Source organism: Penicillium roqueforti (genome assembly GCF_015533775.1).
Source record: "Penicillium roqueforti strain LCP96 04111 chromosome Unknown scaffold_10, whole genome shotgun sequence".
NCBI classification, from domain to species: Eukaryota; Fungi; Ascomycota; class Eurotiomycetes; order Eurotiales; family Aspergillaceae; genus Penicillium; species Penicillium roqueforti.
In genome coordinates, this window is record NW_024067574.1 from 262,436 (window position 1) to 281,056 (window position 18,621).

General features: G+C 50.8%; 3 protein-coding genes across 3 annotated transcripts; 2 read left to right on the top strand and 1 right to left on the bottom strand.

Moving 5' to 3' along the window:
* Window positions 1-692: 692 nt before the first annotated feature.
* On the top strand, window positions 693-3,090 carry LCP9604111_4739 (transcriptional regulator family TF; the record flags this gene model as incomplete). Its single annotated transcript, XM_039072471.1, has 7 exons — window positions 693-790; window positions 847-1,421; window positions 1,480-1,511; window positions 1,573-2,830; window positions 2,883-2,924; window positions 2,975-3,031; window positions 3,083-3,090. 7 exons carry the CDS (start codon window positions 693-695, stop codon window positions 3,088-3,090), a joined length of 2,070 nt encoding a protein of 689 aa, XP_038929229.1.
* Window positions 3,091-3,338: 248 nt separating this feature from the next.
* On the top strand, window positions 3,339-15,578 carry LCP9604111_4740 (uncharacterized protein; the record flags this gene model as incomplete). The annotated part of the gene is made up of 9 exons (XM_039072473.1): window positions 3,339-3,963; window positions 4,011-4,652; window positions 4,699-7,441; window positions 7,519-7,739; window positions 7,798-10,009; window positions 10,058-10,755; window positions 10,808-11,951; window positions 12,000-12,697; window positions 12,748-15,578. 9 exons carry the CDS (start codon window positions 3,339-3,341, stop codon window positions 15,576-15,578), a joined length of 11,814 nt encoding a protein of 3,937 aa, XP_038929230.1.
* A 1,308-nt stretch (window positions 15,579-16,886) lies between these two features.
* On the bottom strand, window positions 16,887-18,454 carry LCP9604111_4741 (Zn(II)2Cys6 transcription factor domain-containing protein; the record flags this gene model as incomplete). Its single annotated transcript, XM_039072474.1, has 3 exons — window positions 16,887-17,779; window positions 17,858-18,323; window positions 18,395-18,454. The coding sequence occupies 3 exons, from the start codon at window positions 18,452-18,454 to the stop codon at window positions 16,887-16,889; spliced, it is 1,419 nt and encodes a 472-aa protein (XP_038929231.1).
* Between the last annotated feature and the right edge of the window lie 167 nt (window positions 18,455-18,621).

The following is an 18,621-nucleotide window of genomic DNA, read 5'->3' on the forward strand; positions in this document are numbered from 1 at the left end:
GGCGTTGGTTACATGTCGTTTCCTCCGTGTTGTAAAGGCCGAGCTGGCTTGAAGCCAGGACCAGGGCTCGGAGATTCCATGACTACTCAAATTGGGTATTCTCAGCGAGAGGCAAACTATTGGATGGTGGTGGAACGAGTAACGGAGCGGAGGAATAGACGGAGATAGAGAGTCGTATATGGAGGAATCCAAGGGAAGGAGAGCAAGACGGAGGAATGCACGGCCCTTGGAGGCACATCCATGGATATGACAAGTTCGTCCGATTGGTCAGAATCCTCGGGAGCTGTTGATCCTCCGCATATTACCCGCGCCTTACCCGATATGGTTAGGCCATAGCGGACCTCGGGCGAATGTTTACGGCTTCCCTTTCGTTCCTTGTCAATCACCATCGGACAATCCGAGTACCCCTCCATCTGCCATCATTCTCGTATTGATGCATGCTCACAGCTCCTGATCTTTTTATCTATTGGCTCTGAATTTCTTCCTTAGTCTCTATGTGGCGATACAATCCTCTACGGCGAAAACATACCCCACCCATTCCCCCACACGTGTGATGGAGAACCTTGACCAGGCGCCGCCTCGTTTAGTCTAAACGACCTGTGTGCAGAGGAGTGGTCTGGCCCAGCATATCACATATATTCATACGGTCGCATAGCTGGAAAACGTGCACCTGCATATCCGCGACAGCCACAATGGATCCTCCGCCCGCAGACGAACCCAACCCCCAACCGGCTTCCATTAATCGTCGGAGCAAACCCCAGCTCTCTTGTAATTTATGTCGTCGGAGGAAGTGAGTGCCAAACATCTCCGACTTTCCGAATCAAATCTGACAGAATTCTCCGATAGGCTCCGATGCGACCGCAACCAGCCTTGTTTGACATGCACCGCTCGTGGATTGGCACTATCGTGTGCCTATCCCAATAATCAAGCTCCACAATCGCCTAGACCACATGGGGCCCACAGGGCTCGCCCCCAAGCAACCGTCCAGGACCGTTTGGGTCAGCTAGAGCAGATTGTCGTTTCGCTGATGCAGAAGACCACCGATGGCCAAGATCGACCGGACCAGCATCCAGTCGCATCAGCTCCACAAGATGGCCCCCAAGAAGACTCGCCGGGACTGGCCATTAATACTGCAGACTCTCCAGCTCAGTCCGATGGCGGAAGTGTATGGTTTAGCTCTTCGGACGCCCAGTATGTCGGAGGAACCCACTGGGCCGCCATCCTGGATGGGATCGCCGACATCAAGGAGCAGCTTGAACAAGAAGATTATGGGAACACCGAGAAGCCTGCCATGCTGCATACCTTTCTGCTGTATGGATGTAAATCAGCGAGTAAAGAAGATATCTTGGCAGCCCTGCCCGATAGACCCGCTGTTGATCGCTACATTTCCCAGTACTTTAATCGATTGGACTTGGCGCCATGTAAGCCCCTGCCATCCGATATGCGAACAATGACTAATACAGGCATTATACTATTCAGCCTGTCTACACAGTGGTCAGTTTTCACGCGAGGTATGCGAAAGAGTTTGCCAAATAGCGTGAGTAGAATGTGGTTCTAACGACAATAATGTAGTATGAACGGTTCTGGGAGAATCAAGCTCAGACCTCGATCATGTGGCTGGGTCTCCTTTTCTCTATGATATGTCTCGCAGTGCTGGCTTCAAGTGCGGCAGACTCCAGCTCATCCCCAGGAGTCCGCAATCCGTTGGTGGATACGTACCGCGAAAAGATAGTACAATGTCTCATTTTGGGCGAGTACACAAAATCTGGGCGTTACATATTTGAAACCCTATATCACTACCTGACTATCGAGTATTCCATCCGAAAGGATGCCGACCGGGACATCTGGATCCTCTCGGGAATCTCGGTCAATATAGCTCTGCGCATGGGTTACCACCGGGATCCATCGCACTTGCCAGGAATCTCTCCATTCACAGGAGAGATGCGACGGCGGGCCTGGGCCACTATCGTGCAGGGAGATATCCTGATATCCACCCAGATGGGCATGCCACGCATGATCAAGGACTGGCAATGTGATACCGTAGAGCCCCGTAATCTGAATGACTCGGACTTCCATGAGGATTGCACCGAGCTTCCCCCGTCCAGGCCAGAGACGGAAATCACTACGGTTTCGCACCTGGTCGCTCGGTGGCGTATCTTTGCCGCCTTGGGTTCGATTGTGGATTTCACCGCGTCGGTGCGGCCGGTGGCCTACGATGAGGTGATGCGACTAGATCGCATTCTGCGTGACGCGGAGGCGACAGTCCCTGCCTACCTCCGCATGAAGGGCATGGCCGCGGCGGTGACCGATCCCCCGCAAGTGATTATGCATCGGCTCTTCCTCAGACTGATGTTCCACAAGGGTCAGATCATGCTACACTGCAAGTATTTAACCCCAGACCCATCCGCATCTTCCAATGACCCAGTATCATACTCCTACTCGCGTACCTCTTGCATAGAGGCAGCCTTGGGTATTTTGGAGATTCAGCGAATACTCGACGAGGAAACCAACCCTGATGGTCAGCTTTATATGATGCGATGGCGGGCTTCCTCCTTCATAAAGCATGAGTTTCTGACAGCCACGATGCTACTGTGCTTTCTCGCGCGACAGAGCAATGGTAGCCCGAATGCTTTGACCGATGGCCACGACTTAAACCAAATCATGGCAGCGCTAACAAGCGCACATGGTATCTGGATACGGTCAAGGAATTCATCGGTGGAAGCAAAGACAGCAGCAGACACTCTCAGCATTGTCCTGGGCATACACTCGGGTGATTCCAATATGGGCGCTGAGGGCCAGGCTATGAACAATAATTTCTCCCTGAATTCAGGTCAGTCGGCCGTCTTTGTTTCTCTAGCCAGTCCTTGCTTACGATAGCTCAGCCCTACCGATACCCTTCCCCGCTGGAGGTTTCAATGGAAACGGTCTGGAAGAGAACCTTTATTATGGGTTCCCTTTCATGGGGTCCAATCAGATGTTCCCAGGCTCAACCCTCATGATGGATCCGAATCTCGCATGGCAATGGTAAAAGGTGTGTTACGACTACAATGCTCCCCGCCACATCTCACTGACAAGAACATAGTATTTTGAAACGGATTACGGCAGGATAGAGTTTGGAGTTCGGCGTGTTGTTGTATTCGGAATTTTTCGGTGGAATATCACCTTAGTGCTGATCTGTCCAAGCCTCGATGAGACGATCAGTATACCACGAAGACAATGAAACCTGCGTATATAATGAACAAACTTCCTCGATGTCAATCAAATACGTCAACAATCATCTTGTATTCTCAGAGCTCCTCCCTTTCTTCAACACGGATTAATTGAAAGACCTGCCCCCTATGCCTGAACCAATTGCCATCATCGGAACCGCCTGTCGCTTTCCCGGCGGGTGCGATAGCCCCAGCAAACTCTGGGGGCTATTGAGAAACCCTCACGACATTGCCAAAAAGGTTCCTCTGGAGCGCTTCAATGTTGATAATTTCTACCACCCCGAGGCAACTCACCATGGCACCACGAACGCTACCAAGTCCTACTTTCTTGAGGAGAACATCGCTCAGTTCGATGCGCCGTTCTTCAATATACAACCGATGGAGAGCGATGCTGTTGATCCGCAGCAACGTCTACTCCTAGAGACTGTGTATGACTCCCTGTGCACCGCGGGTCTGCCCATGGAGAACCTCCGCGGCTCGTCTACGGCTGTCTACGTTGGTATGATGTGCGATGATTGGTCCACCATGGTGGCGAGCGATGTCGAGACCTTGCCAACCTATACGGCTACCGGCTTAGCTCGAAGTATTGTGTCCAACCGGATCTCGTATGTCTTTGACTGGCATGGCCCTTCGATGACCATCGATACGGCATGCTCGTCGAGTCTTGTTGCCGTGCACCACGCCGTGCAGACCTTGCGTAGTGGTGAATCTTCCTTGGCCATAGCCGCTGGAACCAACTTGATTCTAAGTCCTAGTGAGTACAGACTCCCGAATTGACCGAGTTGCCACTGATCTCTCAAGCCATGTACGTAACCGAGACGAACCTGCGAATGTTGTCGCCGAATGGACGGTGCGCGATGTGGGATCGGGCTGCCGATGGCTATGCTCGTGGCGAGGGAGTCGCCGCTGTAGTCTTAAAGACCTTGAGCCGAGCTCTGGCCGATGGAGACCACATAGAGTGCATCATTCGTGAGACTGGAGTGAATCAGGATGGTCGCACTACCGGACTCACCATGCCGAGTAACACCGCGCAAACGGCGTTAATCCGCGACACGTACCGCCGAGCGGGGCTGGACATCAATGAACCTCACGATCGCCCTCAATTCTTCCATGCCCACGGAACTGGCACCCAGGCCGGTGACCCTCAAGAAGCGGAGGCTGTCTCGGCAGCTCTATTTCCCAATGACTCGAAGGACCACACAGAGCTCTTTGTGGGGTCAATCAAGACTGTGATTGGGCACACTGAAGGCTCTGCTGGTCTGGCCTCTTTGATTGGGTCCTCGCTGGCTATGAAGCATGGAATCGTACCGCCTAATCTTCACTTTAGCGAATTGAGCGACAAAGTCGCGCCGTTTTATACGAATCTGAAGATCCCAACAGAGCCCATGCCTTGGCCGAAGCTGGCTCCCGGTCAAGTCAAACGGGCCAGTATCAATAGTTTTGGTGAGGCGATTTCTCTCGATATCATGTTACTTGCTAACTCTTGTAGGTTTTGGTGGAACCAATGCCCACGCCATCATCGAGAGTCTCGAGCAAGATTCCGAAAGAACATTGAAGCTTCGTTCGGTCGCAAATATCACTCCACTGGTTTTTTCTGCAGCTTCCGAAAAGAGCCTTCGGAATATGCTCGCCACGTATTCAGTCTACCTGTCCGCCAACCCTACGTTAGATCTCCATGATCTGGCCAGTACGCTCAGCATGCGCCGATCGACACTACCCTTTCGAACTTACGTTCCAGTCCGTAGCAAGGAAGGGCTACCCAAGCAGTTGAAGACCATGGCGGATGCCGCCCCAAATGAGTCGGAGCTCAGCGTTCGCCGCTCTCAGATCATTAACCCAGCTATTCTTGGCGTGTTCACCGGGCAGGGAGCGCAGTGGCCACGGATGGGAGCGTGTCTCATCGAGACCTCAATTTTCGCCCAACAGAAAATTGCCTGGCTCGACTCAATTCTTCAAACCTTACCTGCAGAGGACCGCCCGACCTGGACGATCAAGGAGCAGCTGCTTGCTGGTAGCGAGACTTCCCGGGTGACAGAAGCGGCAGTATCGCAGCCCCTGTGCCTTGCTATTCAGGTGGTATTGGTTGATATCCTCCACGCTGCGGGCGTTACATTCAAAGCTGTCGTGGGCCACTCATCCGGTGAGATCGGAGCTGCGTACGCTGCGGGTCTCCTGTCGGCCGAGGATGCCGTTAGGATCGCATACTACCGTGGCCTGCACGCAAAACATGCATCATCACCGAACGGCGAGAAGGGTGCCATGATGGCTGTTGGCGCTTCGCATGTAGAAGCCCTGGACATGTGCGCCGACTCACGCTTCAAAGGCCGCATTCAGGTCGCGGCAGTGAATTCTAGCTCCAGTATTACAATTTCAGGTGACGAAGGCACTATTGATGAGCTCCTTGAGGTACTCAAAGCCGAGCAGAGGTTTGCGAGGAAGCTGAAGGTTGACACCGCCTATCACTCGGCGCACATGCTACCCTGTGCAGAGCCTTACTTGGAGTCCATGAAGTCGTGCGGAATACAGCCAGAAGACCGGACAGGGCCTGTATGGCTTTCTAGTGTTACCGAGGGACAGAGAATGGCCAAGGAAATTCTCACTGAAAGCTACTGGGTTGATAACATGTGCAACACGGTATTATTCTCTGGCGCAGTGGCTCAGGCTGTTTTGGAGGCTGGGCCATTCGACATGACCATTGAAATCGGTCCGCACCCGGCACTCAAGGGTCCGGTAACATCGACGCTTGAGGAGTTTGGATGTGAAGCCCCCTACACAGGTCTGCTATCCCGAGCCAAAAACGATGTTCACGAACTATCCGCAAACCTCGGTTTCATCTGGATGCATCTTGGGTCCGGCAGCATTCAGTTTGACACTGTCGACAAGCTTCTATCTGGGTTCAAAGGAAACAGGGAAGTCCTCACCAACTTGCCGTCATATCCCTTCGACCATCAGCGTGAATACTGGACTGGGTCCCGCGTGTCTAATCACCACAAATTTCGTCGAACCCCTCCAAACCCACTGCTCGGGACGCAATGTTCCGAAGCGAACACTGCCCATGAGATTCAATGGAGAAATATCCTTCGCCCGAGCGAGATCTCTTGGCTCAGTGGGCATCGTCTGCAGGGTCAAGTGGTTTTCCCAGCCACGGGTTACGTCTCTATGGCCATTGAAGCGACGAAGCAGCTCACTATTCAGAATCATATTACTTGCATCAAGATTTACGATCTGGAAATAGGTCGCGCAATTGCTTTCGGCGATGATGCAGCCAGTATCGAGGTCGTCTTTAATGCAAGCGTGGTCGAGATAACCGAGAAAGCCATCACCGCCCAGTTCGCTTGTTACTCAATTTCCAATGCCGATGGAAATGCAGTCCTGAATGCGAAAGGCAAGGTCATTGCAGATTTGGGTAGCTCTAGTCCAGGGACACTTGCAAGTTACGAGTCCAACCCTTTCAATCTGGTCAATGTTGACCCAACTGAGTTTTACCGGTACCTCACTAAGATTGGCTATGATTACTCCGAGCCCTTCCAAGGCGTGTCGCAGATTCACCGCAAGCCTGGATATGCTATCGGTCTGATCGAGGACCAGTCTGGCCTCTCATGGGAGGATAATCTCACATTTCATCCGGGAGTCCTTGATACTGCTCTACAAACCGCTTTCGCGGCATGGTCCTTTCCTGGTGATGGTCAGATCTGGTCCCTTCATGTTCCCACTCGGTTTGAGTCGCTAGTTTTCAACCCTCACTTCTCCCCTCTTGCCCTAGGCAAAGAACGCTCCTTCAAATACGAAACATTCATTCGCACTAATACCCAAGGAAGCCTGACTGCCGATATTCACTTGTACACCGCAGATGGCAAGAACTCATGCATCCAGATTGAAGGTGCATCCCTTGTTCCATTCTCACCGGGCTCTCCTAAAGACGATCTGCCACTCTTTTCAAGTTTCAAGATGAGACCTGCTGTTCCTGATGGGCAACTTGCGGCAATGGGCGAGACGATTTCACCCTACGAAGCGCAGGTTTACAAGGACATTGATCGTGTCGCTTTCTGGTATATCCGAAATGTGGCCCAGACTATTACCCCAGAAGAGTGTGATCAGATTCTGCCCCATTTCAGATACTATCTGCGGTGGTGTGAGCGCATGATTGGCATGGTCTCTCGGGGTGAACATCCCAAGGTCCCCGTTGAATGTCTTAATGATGAGAGAAAAGACATCACTGAAGTGTTGAGCAAGTAAGTTCATGACTTTTATTTCACCCCAATTCTTCTTCTGCGCAATCTCGAATAGATTATTGATTGTCTTGCATTAGGTATGAGGGCCGCAAAGATATCCGATTTGTTGAGGTGGTCGGCGACCACCTTGTTGAAGTCGTCCGCAGTGGCACTAGCATGCTAGAGTATATGAACCAGGATGGGCTGATGCTCGCGGTTTACGAAAATGGTCTGGCAGCCGGGCCAAACAACCGCTGGCTGAGTCGCATCGTCGCCCAAATTGCGCATCGCTATCCGGGAATGCATATTTTCGAGATCGGTCAGTCTTGATGCTTCATATTACATTAGCTTTCAGCGCACAAGCTGACTTTCTGTAGGAGCCGGAACGGGCGCATCCACCAAGACAATTTTGCCCGAAGTCGGCTCAGCCTTTGGAACGTATACTTTCACTGACGTGTCTAGTGGTTTCTTCCCTGAAGCTGAGGAGCGCTTCAAGGACTATGCCAACCGTATGATCTTCAAGACGTTCAACACTGAGTTCCCGCCAAGCGATCAGGGATTCACTGAAGGCCAGTACGATGTGGTTATTGCTGCAAATGTTCTTCATGTCTCGGCCGACATGGAGCGATCCATGACAAATGTCCGCCGACTATTGAAACCCGGTGGTTACTTGATTACCTTAGAGGTGACAAATTGTGACCTTCTCTTCAGCGGTATGACCGTGGGAACTCTCCCAGGTTGGTGGGTGGCTGCGGAGACTGGACGACCGTGGGGTCCTTGCTTGACGCTGCCTCAGTGGGACTCTGTACTCCGGCAAACAGGCTTCTCGGGCATTGATACTATGACACCCGATCTCAGTGTATCTCTTCCCGTCGCGGTCTTTGTTTCCCAGGCCATTGATGATCGAGTTGCTCTCCTTCGAGACCCTCTTTCATTGTCGACCGAGGATAATTTGGGCACTCTGGTCATCATCGGCGGCACGACGCTACCAGTCTTCGGTATTGTGGAAGATGTTGTGACTAATCTATCCTCTATATTTGCTGAGGTCATGCTGTTTGAGACTGTTGAAGAGTTGGCAATCTTTGGCTCCGCGGTACCTAATGGGGCCAGCATTCTCTGTCTAACTGATCTCGATGAACCATTTATGAAGACATTGACGCCGCAGAAGTTTACCAGCTTACAGAAAATGTTCGACGTGGCGGGAACCTTGGTGTTGGTTTCTCGTGGCTGCAGAGCAGATGAACCATATTCCATGATGCTTGTGGGCATCGGGCGGACAGTCAAGACCGAAAATCCGAAAATCAACCTTCAACTACTTGACATTGAAGCCGTTGAGGACACAACGGCCAACATGCTGTCTGAAGCTCTGCTTAGACACCATCTTCTGAGGCAATGGCAGTCTAGGAAAGAACCCCTTCTCTGGTCCTCAGAGCCGGAGGTTGTTATGCAAGACAGACGCGCACTCATTCCGAGGCTCTTGCCCAGCACAGACAAGAATCAGCGTTACAACTCCCAGAGACGCGCTATAACCAAGGAGGTCGACCCTAGACAGGCAACCATACAGATGATCCAGAATGGAGTCACATTCGACGTCAATGATGTTTCGCCACTGCTAATTTCCGATGCACCATCGTCGAAATCCATTACAGTTCGCAGCATTCTTTCCTCATTCCAGTCTCTCAAAATTGGAAGCGCCGGTTTCCTCCGTCTCATCTACGGTGTGACTTCTTCGTCTGAGACAGTTGTCGCCCTTTCATGCTCCACTCAGTCCCCAGCAGTTGTACCATCCAAGTGGTGTGTACCAATTGCAGGCCATGCTATGGGTCATAGCCCATCATCACTCCTTACAACTTTGGCTGCCAATATCATGGCGAAGGAGGTTCTGAGCTCTGTGCCGGATGGTGGAGTTCTTCTGATACGGGAGGCAGATGAGCCTTTCAAGTCTTATCTTTTGCACATGGCAAAAGAATTGAGTGTCAGAACGGTTTTTGTTACCAGTCAGGGCAACACGGGTACCCCTGACAGCTTCTATATCCACCCCAGACTTTCGCAGCATAAATTGAAGCAGCTCCTTCCTGCAGATGTTGCCGTCTACGCTGATCTATCCCAGGGGGCTGGAGCAGATGATTTATCAGAACTACTTGATAAGTGTCTCCCATCTCAATGCGTCCATATCAAACGAAGCTCTCTTCTCAATAATGATATCACTGATCCTCATCCCCGTTTTTGTGACATGATCAGTCAACTTCTTCAGCAAACAATTGAAACTTCCACGCATTCTGCAAGAACTATCACCATTCCGCTTAGCAGAGTGTCCGATCATTCTGTGTTTGAGCCTTTTACCGTGGTTGACTGGTCAATTCAATCCGTTCCGGTCAAAGTTCAGCCAATCGATTCTGGCATCATCTTCAGGCCGGATCGAACATACTTCTTCGTTGGTCTAGCTGGCGAGCTGGGTCAGTCCTTGTGCCAATGGATGATTTCTCATGGAGCCAAGTATTTTGTCTTGAGTAGTCGGTCTCCAAAGGTCAGCCCGAATTTTATTGAGGGGATGGCGCAGCAGGGAGCGACAGTCAGAACATTGCCGTTGTCAGTAAATTTGCTCCAACTTTTACCTCACCGACTAACAAAACCCAGAGATATTACAAGCCGAAGGTCCCTTTGGTCCTGCTACCGAGAGATCAGCCGCACCATGCCCGCCGTTGGCGGCGTCATCAACGGTGCCATGATCCTCCAAGACAGCGTTTTCGAAAACATGACCCATGAACAATTCCTCAAAGTGATCAGACCAAAGGTCCAAGGCACCATACTCTTGGACGAACTATTCTATGACTCACCCCTAGAATTCTTCATCGTCACTTCCTCCATCACCACAGCCATCGGTTTCAGCGGACAGGGTAACTACTCGGCGGCGAACACGTTCATGACCTCTCTCATGTACCAGCGCAAGAAGAGGGGGGTTCCTGGCTCCTCTATGGACATCCCGGCTGTTCACGGTATTGGATATGCCGCCCAAGAGGATAACTTTGACTTTGAGTATTTCACTACACTCGGCTACAACAATGTTTCTGAGCAAGACTTCTGCACACTTTTTGCAGAGGCTATTCTCTCCGGTCGCGCCGACTCCCTTGATGAGGCTGAGGTTGTATCAGGTGTTAATTATGTGTCGCCCGACTTGGATATCCCCCAGACTCACACCAGAGATATCAAATTCTCCCATTACATCCTGACCGCGGAAGAAGGATCCAGCGTCAGCGGTAGCAAGTCCGCCGCGCAGGTGAGGGTACAGTTGCAGGGAGTGACAAGCGAAGAGGCAATCTATGATATTGTCAAAGGTAAGTCACTGATTATTGAACACTACCGACAGCTTGACTGATTTCATAACAGATTCCTTCCTGGTGAATCTCAAAAAAGTTCTCCAGATCTCAGCTGATGATGATATTGATCTTTCAACGCCTCTTGTGGAGCAGGGGCTGGACTCACTTGTGGCTGTAATGGTTCGCTCGTGGTTTTTGAAAGAGATCGAGGTCGATATTCCGGTTCTGAAGATCCTTGACGGCAGCTCTATTTCTGATCTTCTTCAACTGGCCGTTTCCAAGATACCTACATCTATCACTTGTGCAGAGGACCCGAAAAGCTACACTGACACTCCAAGCCCATCGTTACCAACACCTGCCAAACCCGTCTTCAATAGTACCATTTCTGGAACACCTAGCGACTCTACACCCAGCTACTCACCACTGCTGACACCTAGTGAAAGCGAGACATCATCCATTGAGCTGCTGACTCCAGATGAGCCCCTTAAATCCAAGGAACTAGGGGCCACAGATAAACTGGCCCGATCGCAACGGGACTTGGTCATTCAGCATTCCCGCCTCACGAGAGAGCCCATGTCCTTTGGGCAAGCCAGATTCTGGTTCCTCCATCATTTCTTGAAGAGCAAAACGTCCTTCAACTTTTCGACTTCTGCACGTCTGGTGGGCCCGCTGCGAGTGACGGCCTTTGAGCGAGCTTTGGACACAGTGATTCAGCGACACGAAGGTCTACGTACTAGATTCCTCTGGTTGGATGGGGATATTGGCACACCTATGCAGGAGATTATCTCTCACCCTCTGCTTAAATTGGAGACCAAGCGCATATACTCCGATGCTGAGGCAGCCGACGAACTAGAGAGGTTGCAAAATCACGAATATGATCTGGAAGACTGGGGGTCTATCAGAGCAATGCTTCTTATTTTTTCCGACACCGTCCACTACTTCCTCCTTGGATGTCATCATATTGCCTTGGATGGACAAAGTATGCACATTCTTTTCTCGGAGCTCGACGGTTTGTATAACGGTAAAGCTGTTCCTCGAATCCCCGATGCCTCGCAATACCGAAAGTTTGCTACCAGACAGAAACAAGATTACGAATCTGGGCTATTGCAGGCTGACATCGATTTCTTCCGTGACATCGTCCGTGAGGATCCGGGTGCGATTGAGCCGTTCTCGTTCTCGCACCTCTCAAAGCGGAAGATTCTAGATACCTACCGGTGAGTTGACAATGAAATCGGGTTGATTATTTTCTGACATTGTTCTAGGCACCATCGCGCGTCGACCCGGCTGGGAGCCGGGTTAGCTCGCAAGGTCAAGCAAATTGCCCGCAAGCTTCAGAGCACGAATTTTCATTTCTACCTGACTATTCTTCAAGCGCTCGTATTCCGCCTACTTCCCTATACCAACCAATTCTTTGTCGGAATTGCGGACGCGAACCGAGTGGATAAAGATTCAATCAACACGATCGGTTGCCTCGTGAATCTACTGCCGCTCAAGTTCAACCGGGCGGACTCATCCAAACTCGATCATGCCGTCAAACTCACACGGAGCAAGGTGTACTCTGCTCTCCAGCACTCGCGAGTGCCATTCGATGTTCTTGTCAATGAGCTCGAGATCAACCGTTCCGCCATGCACACCCCAATCTTCCAAATCTTCATGGACTACCGGCTAGGCGACCACGAGAACTCGCGGCTAGTCGGTTGCGATGCCGAGCTTTCGTGGAATAATGCTGCTACAGGGTATGATTTGCACCTGGAGGTGCTTGATACTGTCGATGAAGAGTCGCTCGTTGTTTTGAAAGTGCAAGAGGGTCTCTATTCCAAGGAAGCAGCGGACTTGCTGCTTCGTGCTTTCACCAATCTCCTAGAACAGGCCACACAAAGTCCTGCCGATCGTATCGATCTATCGTCGCCTCTGCTGTGGTCTAGAAAGGATATTGATGATGCGTTAGCGTTGGGAAAGGGTATGTCACACTTCGAAATCAGGGAGATTACGACTAATCCTCCTCTATAGGTCCGGAACTGAACCCTGAATGGCCATCGACGGTCGCACACCGCGTTGATGAGATGGTGGATGCACACCCTGATGTCATAGCTATCAAGGATGGACATGGACATGCCCTCACCTATAGTGCCATGGCCGACCGCGTTAACACGATCGCTGCTACCCTCCTTGAATATGTCTCTGGTGGCGATAGTGTTGCCGTGTTCCAAGAGCCAAGCGCTGACTGGATCTGTTCGCTACTCGCCATCTTCCGTGTTGGGGCGGCGTATGTCCCCTTGGATCTGAAGAATGGTCTGCAACGGCTTGCGGGTGCTGTTGAAGTTGCCAGCCCGCGGGTTATCCTCCACGATAAATTCACAGAGGCTCGAGTGCCGGATCTTCGGGTGGCAAGGGCAGCTATCGTCAATGTCTCCGATATTGACATGAACCCCGATGCCAAAGTACCGAACAGGGCCATGGCAGAGTCCACTGCGGCTATTCTGTTCACTAGCGGGTCGACGGGTGTTCCCAAGGGCATCGTACTACCGCATTCTTGCTTCGCGACGCATGTCGAAGCTGTCGAAAAAGCCTGGGGCGTGGGCGCGGCGGTAGTCCTCCAACAAATTGCCCTCAGTTTTGACTTTTCCTTGCATCAGATCTTCACGGCCCTTGCCAACGGGGGAACCCTCTTTGTGGTCCCGTACGAGAAACGCGGAGACCCGTATGAAATCACCAAGATCATGAAGCAAGAAGGAGTCACCCACACCCTGGCCACCCCAACCGAATATGGTATGTGGTTCGATGCAGGGGCGGACATTCTCTCCCAGTGCTCTTCCTGGAAATGGGCTCTTGTCGGTGGCGAAGCCTTGCCAAAGTCAATTGTTCGACGCTTCCGGGATTTGAACTCGAGTAATCTCAAGCTCTTCGATTTCTATGGACCTGTAGAGGCCACTATTGCACTTACCAAAGGCGAGGTCAATTTCGGGCTCGCTGATACTGAACAACCAATTCCGGTTGGAAGGCTTCTTCCCAACTACTCTGTCTACATTCTAGACGAAGCGCTGCAGCCTCTCCCGATCGGTGTCCCGGGGGAGATTGTTGTTGGCGGACCCGGAGTGGCGGCAGGTTACCTTGGCCAAGAAGAGCTCACAAACGAGAAGTTTATCCCCGTCCCTAGCTACTTGCAGGACGAACGCTCCAAGAAGCTTGGATGGAACAGATTATATCGGACCGGTGACCGTGGACGCCTGAACAACGACGGCACTCTCATATATGAGGGTCGGATCAACGGTGACGATCAGATCAAGCTTCGTGGCATTCGCATTGAGCTGGGGGAGATCGAAAATGCTATTATCGAGGTCGCGAACGGCAAAGTCTCTCAGGCGGTTGTTGCTGTCCATGGCGAAGAGGCTGACAAATTTTTGGTGGCTTATGTTGTCCTTTCATCGCATGGTGAAAAGTCCGGTGACAATCTTTTCACAGCCATCAAAGCAGCACTCCCCCTTCCCAGCTATATGCGACCTTCGCTATTCATTCCCATTCACAGTGTCCCGATGAACGTGCATGGAAAGACTGATCGCAAGGCTCTTTACAATATTCCTTTGCCGGATATCGTGACTTCGGGTCCCTCTGAGCGAGGTCTGATGAATTTCCAAGAAAAGAAACTCTGTGGATTATGGGAAGAGATCTTGCCAGCATATGGTGCCGTAATCAGCTCAGGGACAGACTTCTTCCATGTTGGAGGAAACTCGCTGTTGCTTGTCAAACTTCAACGCCGCCTCAAGGAAGCCTTTGCGTTTTCTCCACGACTCGCTGATCTCATGAACTCTAGTACATTGAGCGATATGGCCCGCCTTCTAGAGGACACGGATGCGAGTGTGGTCGATTGGGAGGCTGAAACATCTGTGCCGGCATCATGGGCTGATCTCGCACAGAGTGCCACGCCGTCTGCCCCAAATGACAGAATGACGGTCCTTTTGACGGGCGCAACTGGTTATATCGGCCGTCATCTCCTCTCCTCTCTTCTTGAAAGCACCCGTGTGTCCAGAATCATCTGCCTTGTCCGTGACAAAAGCAAGCTAGTCACAGAATCTGAGAAAGTCGTGGCAATCTCCTGCGCTTTCGACAAGCCCAATCTTGGGCTCACCTCCGATGAGCTTAGCTATCTGACTCACAATGCCGACATCGTGGTGCATTGTGCTGCCAATCGATCCTTCTGGGATGACTACCAGGCACTGAGAGCCGTGAACTTCTATTCCGTCCGTGACATCGCCCGTCTGTGTCTTCCGCGCCGCTTGCCGCTTCACTTCTTTTCTTCCGGCGCTGTCGCCGACCAAGCGGATCTCGCGGATTCACACGATGGCTATTTGACAAGCAAATGGGCAGCCGAAAAGTTCCTTCACAATGTATCTCAGGAGTTTGGTTTGCCGGTGCATATCCACAGTCCAAGCGCAGCAACTGCAGACACGCCGTACACAGTCGACTCCATCGTCCAACAAGACTTTATCGAATGTGCACAGCGTGTCGGTGCACGGCCCGATCTCGAGGGTACGTCCGGCCATATGGATCTCAGTCAGACGACCGGCTTCATCGCGACAGCATCGGAGGCCATTCTTAACGGGCGTGAAGACATCGATAACAATGCTCCCATACTCAGGAGGGTGGTATATAACCCCACCCAACGGTTCGATATCCAGCGCTCCACTTCTTCTATCGGTGCTGATCCCAGATGGGCGTCACTGCCGACGATGGATATGCTGCAGTGGATGGGGAAGGCAAAGCAGAATGGGTTCCCGTATGTGCTGACGGCCCAGCATATTGTGATCGGTTCGAAGACGGGACAGGTGGTATCTAGGCGATAGGTCTTGCAGACATGACGCTGAAATTGTGTATACATTAGATGCATTTATTTTCTTCTTCTATGATTCTTTTTCCCACACAATCCAGTACATACGACCATAGGGTGTGGAAAACAGGGCTTCCCGTCCGCTCAGCCGTACTTAAGCCACACGCCGGTGAGTTAGTAGTTGGGTGGGTGACCACCAGCGAATCCTCACTGTTGTATGTTTTTTTTTTTTATTATTTGTTGAGTACGGAGTATAGCAATAGCATGTTCATCTTAGGCCCTGTGGTGGACCTCTATGAATGACTTTTTTTGGAAATGAAGCTTAACGAGACCTGAGAGCAGAAGGTAGGTGGGCTCAAGGGTGGAGGAAAAGTAGAAACTGACATGAGAGCACTTGATATATCTATCTGACGCTATGACCATCAAGGGGGGCAGAGGTCACCTGACCCAATAGTGATAAGCCTTCTTACCATCCCATCTACGGCTATAGTCTATAGTTCTCAGTTATTATATATTCCCCTCCAGTGCTATACCAAATACATACGACCATAGGGTGTGGAAAATAGGGCTTCCCGTCCGCTCAGCCGTACTCAAGCCACACGCCGGTGAGTTAGTAGTTGGGTGGGTGACCACCAGCGAATCCTCACTGTTGTATGTTTTTTTATTTATTGGCAAAGGTTACATACATACAAATAGAAAGGTGCCCAGGTGATCTGCACACAACAATCAAACAATCCTTTTCCCGTCGTCTACCTGGAAAACTCGAGAACTGGGGAGAAAAGACATCCGAAAAGACATCCAAAAAGACTTACTACTAGACAGTACCAAGATGACAGACAAGGCCGCATAAGCGGCCTATCATTCTTGTTTGGTACTGGGTCAAGATTATATTCAGTTCGTGAGGCGTCTCTCTATCGCTTATTTTCTTTTATCCTCACTGCCAAAAAAAACACAAGAAGAAGCCAACTCAAAACCATCCCTGCATATGGAGCGTACATCTTCAGCTATTAGGCGTAAAAGACACAGATAGATTGTCTGTATAGATGGTTACGTATGTTAAATCTGTACTAATATATCCCGTTTTCATTTAGTTTGTGAAAGTCGATTTCTACGTTTATAGTACGCAAGATAGCTGCTTAAGTATTAGTCTTGAGCAGGCGAGGGTATAATCGGCACCTCCATGAGAGGTCAACTATAATATGCGGAAATCTTGAGATTGGGTGCTATGTTTCTGTTGCTGATGGATGTTTGTCTTTATTAGAGTATAGAGAACGCAGTTGCCTCCCGTCATAGAGATTATCAACACAAACCATATATCAAGTCATCAATTATCGGCAGACTCCAAAATGCTCGCCGCCTTGTCTATCTCATCAATGTCATTGACAAACTGCAGGGCTATTGGGAGACCTGATTTTTGAGCAATGTCCCTAAGACGCTTCATGACCCATTTTCGGGTGCGGCCTCTTGTGACTGGGGATTTTCCAACCGTGTATAAGCACCACATTAGTAGATGCCCACCCGAAGCACTTCCGTTGGCAGATGGATCGGAAGACAAATCGGCAGAAGTAGGAGACTCCGCTGGGGACAACACAGCTCCCAAGGACTGCGGAACTGTGGCCAAAATATCGTCACCCAGAGTTTTGAGGATTCGACATGTCTTTTCAAGGGTTGTCGCTATTTCCTTTTGGCGGGCCGGTGGGAGACCCGCAGTGAGGGCTTTCGACAAAAGGTGGAATTCAATCTCGCAGATAATGACTTGAAGGATACGAGAATTGTTCCAAAGTCTTATAGCCCACGCGGATCTGTAGAGGTCATATCGAGAATTGTAAATGAGGTCTGGGTCTCCACTGTGATCTTCAATCGTTGCATACGGTTCTTGCGTCCTAAAATTACCAAGAACGTCTTGAAAGTCACGTTGAAGGATAGCAGATTCTTCCAGGAAGTATGCTAAAGTTGCACCATCTTTGATTTTGGTCACCGTAACATCCGACAGAAGATTGACAGTCCGCGTGGCCAGCACGCCTAGTAGCCAAAGGCAACTGGAGTTGTCGGCCTGCTTGCTTGCCTCTTCTTGCAACTCAAGCATATCTCGTGGAAATGGCTCAAGGCGATGAACACAGGCAGCGCACATATCTGCACGCACTTGATTGAACATGGGAATAGAGGCTGGACTTGAGAATTGGCTCTTGCCACGTGAAACCACCAGCGCCACGGTCCCTTTTATATATTGGAACCATGTTTCAAAATTGCTCACATGCTCGAACAAGCCAAGAGAGATGACTGACATTAACGTACTATCCTTGATAGATTCGACAGGAGAACTGAGCGCTGCGTTCACTTTGTCTATCGCTTCCCAGTATTTTGTGCGGGCCCGCTGGGACAATTCAGGCTGTTGAGTGGAGTTTGCCAGGGCTGCAAGACCCACAGCTGCCATGCTGGCAATCAAGGTCGGATTCTCACCATCAGCGCTAAACACTGCCGGCACATAGTCCAGATACCCTCGAGAGGGAGAAAGACCACCAACGACGAAATGAAATAGAAAATAGTTGACGCCCACCTCGTCCGAGCTGAGACTCAGAGTGCGGGATGGGGGCGATCTTTTCAATGTTTCCAAGCCATCTGCCTTTGCCCGAGCGTCTTTGGAGCGCTTAATTGTGTGGGTGGTTTGATCGCGGAAGACCAGCTCCCATTCATCTCTATACCCTTGACATTCCTCGTGCGCACGAATGCACTGTCCACAATGGGGAAACTTCTGGTCGCACTTTACAAAAATACTCAGTACTCAGCATTGAGCGAGTCCTATCCGACAGTAGATTGATCCCAGGCACTTACCCTTCGCTTGATAGATCGGCAGTTGCCGCAATTTTTGGAACGTCGTCCACTCGCTGGCATAATTATGATTCAGAAGAGAAGGGAGTACGCATAAGATGAAAAATGAGCACTTGGCAAGTTCTCTTGGCGGTTGGAAAGAAGAAACAAGCTATGACATTGTTGACTCTTTTTAAGGTACAAACTACGCGGCTACCCCGCTGGGCTGAGAGCTGAAGGCTCAGACTCAG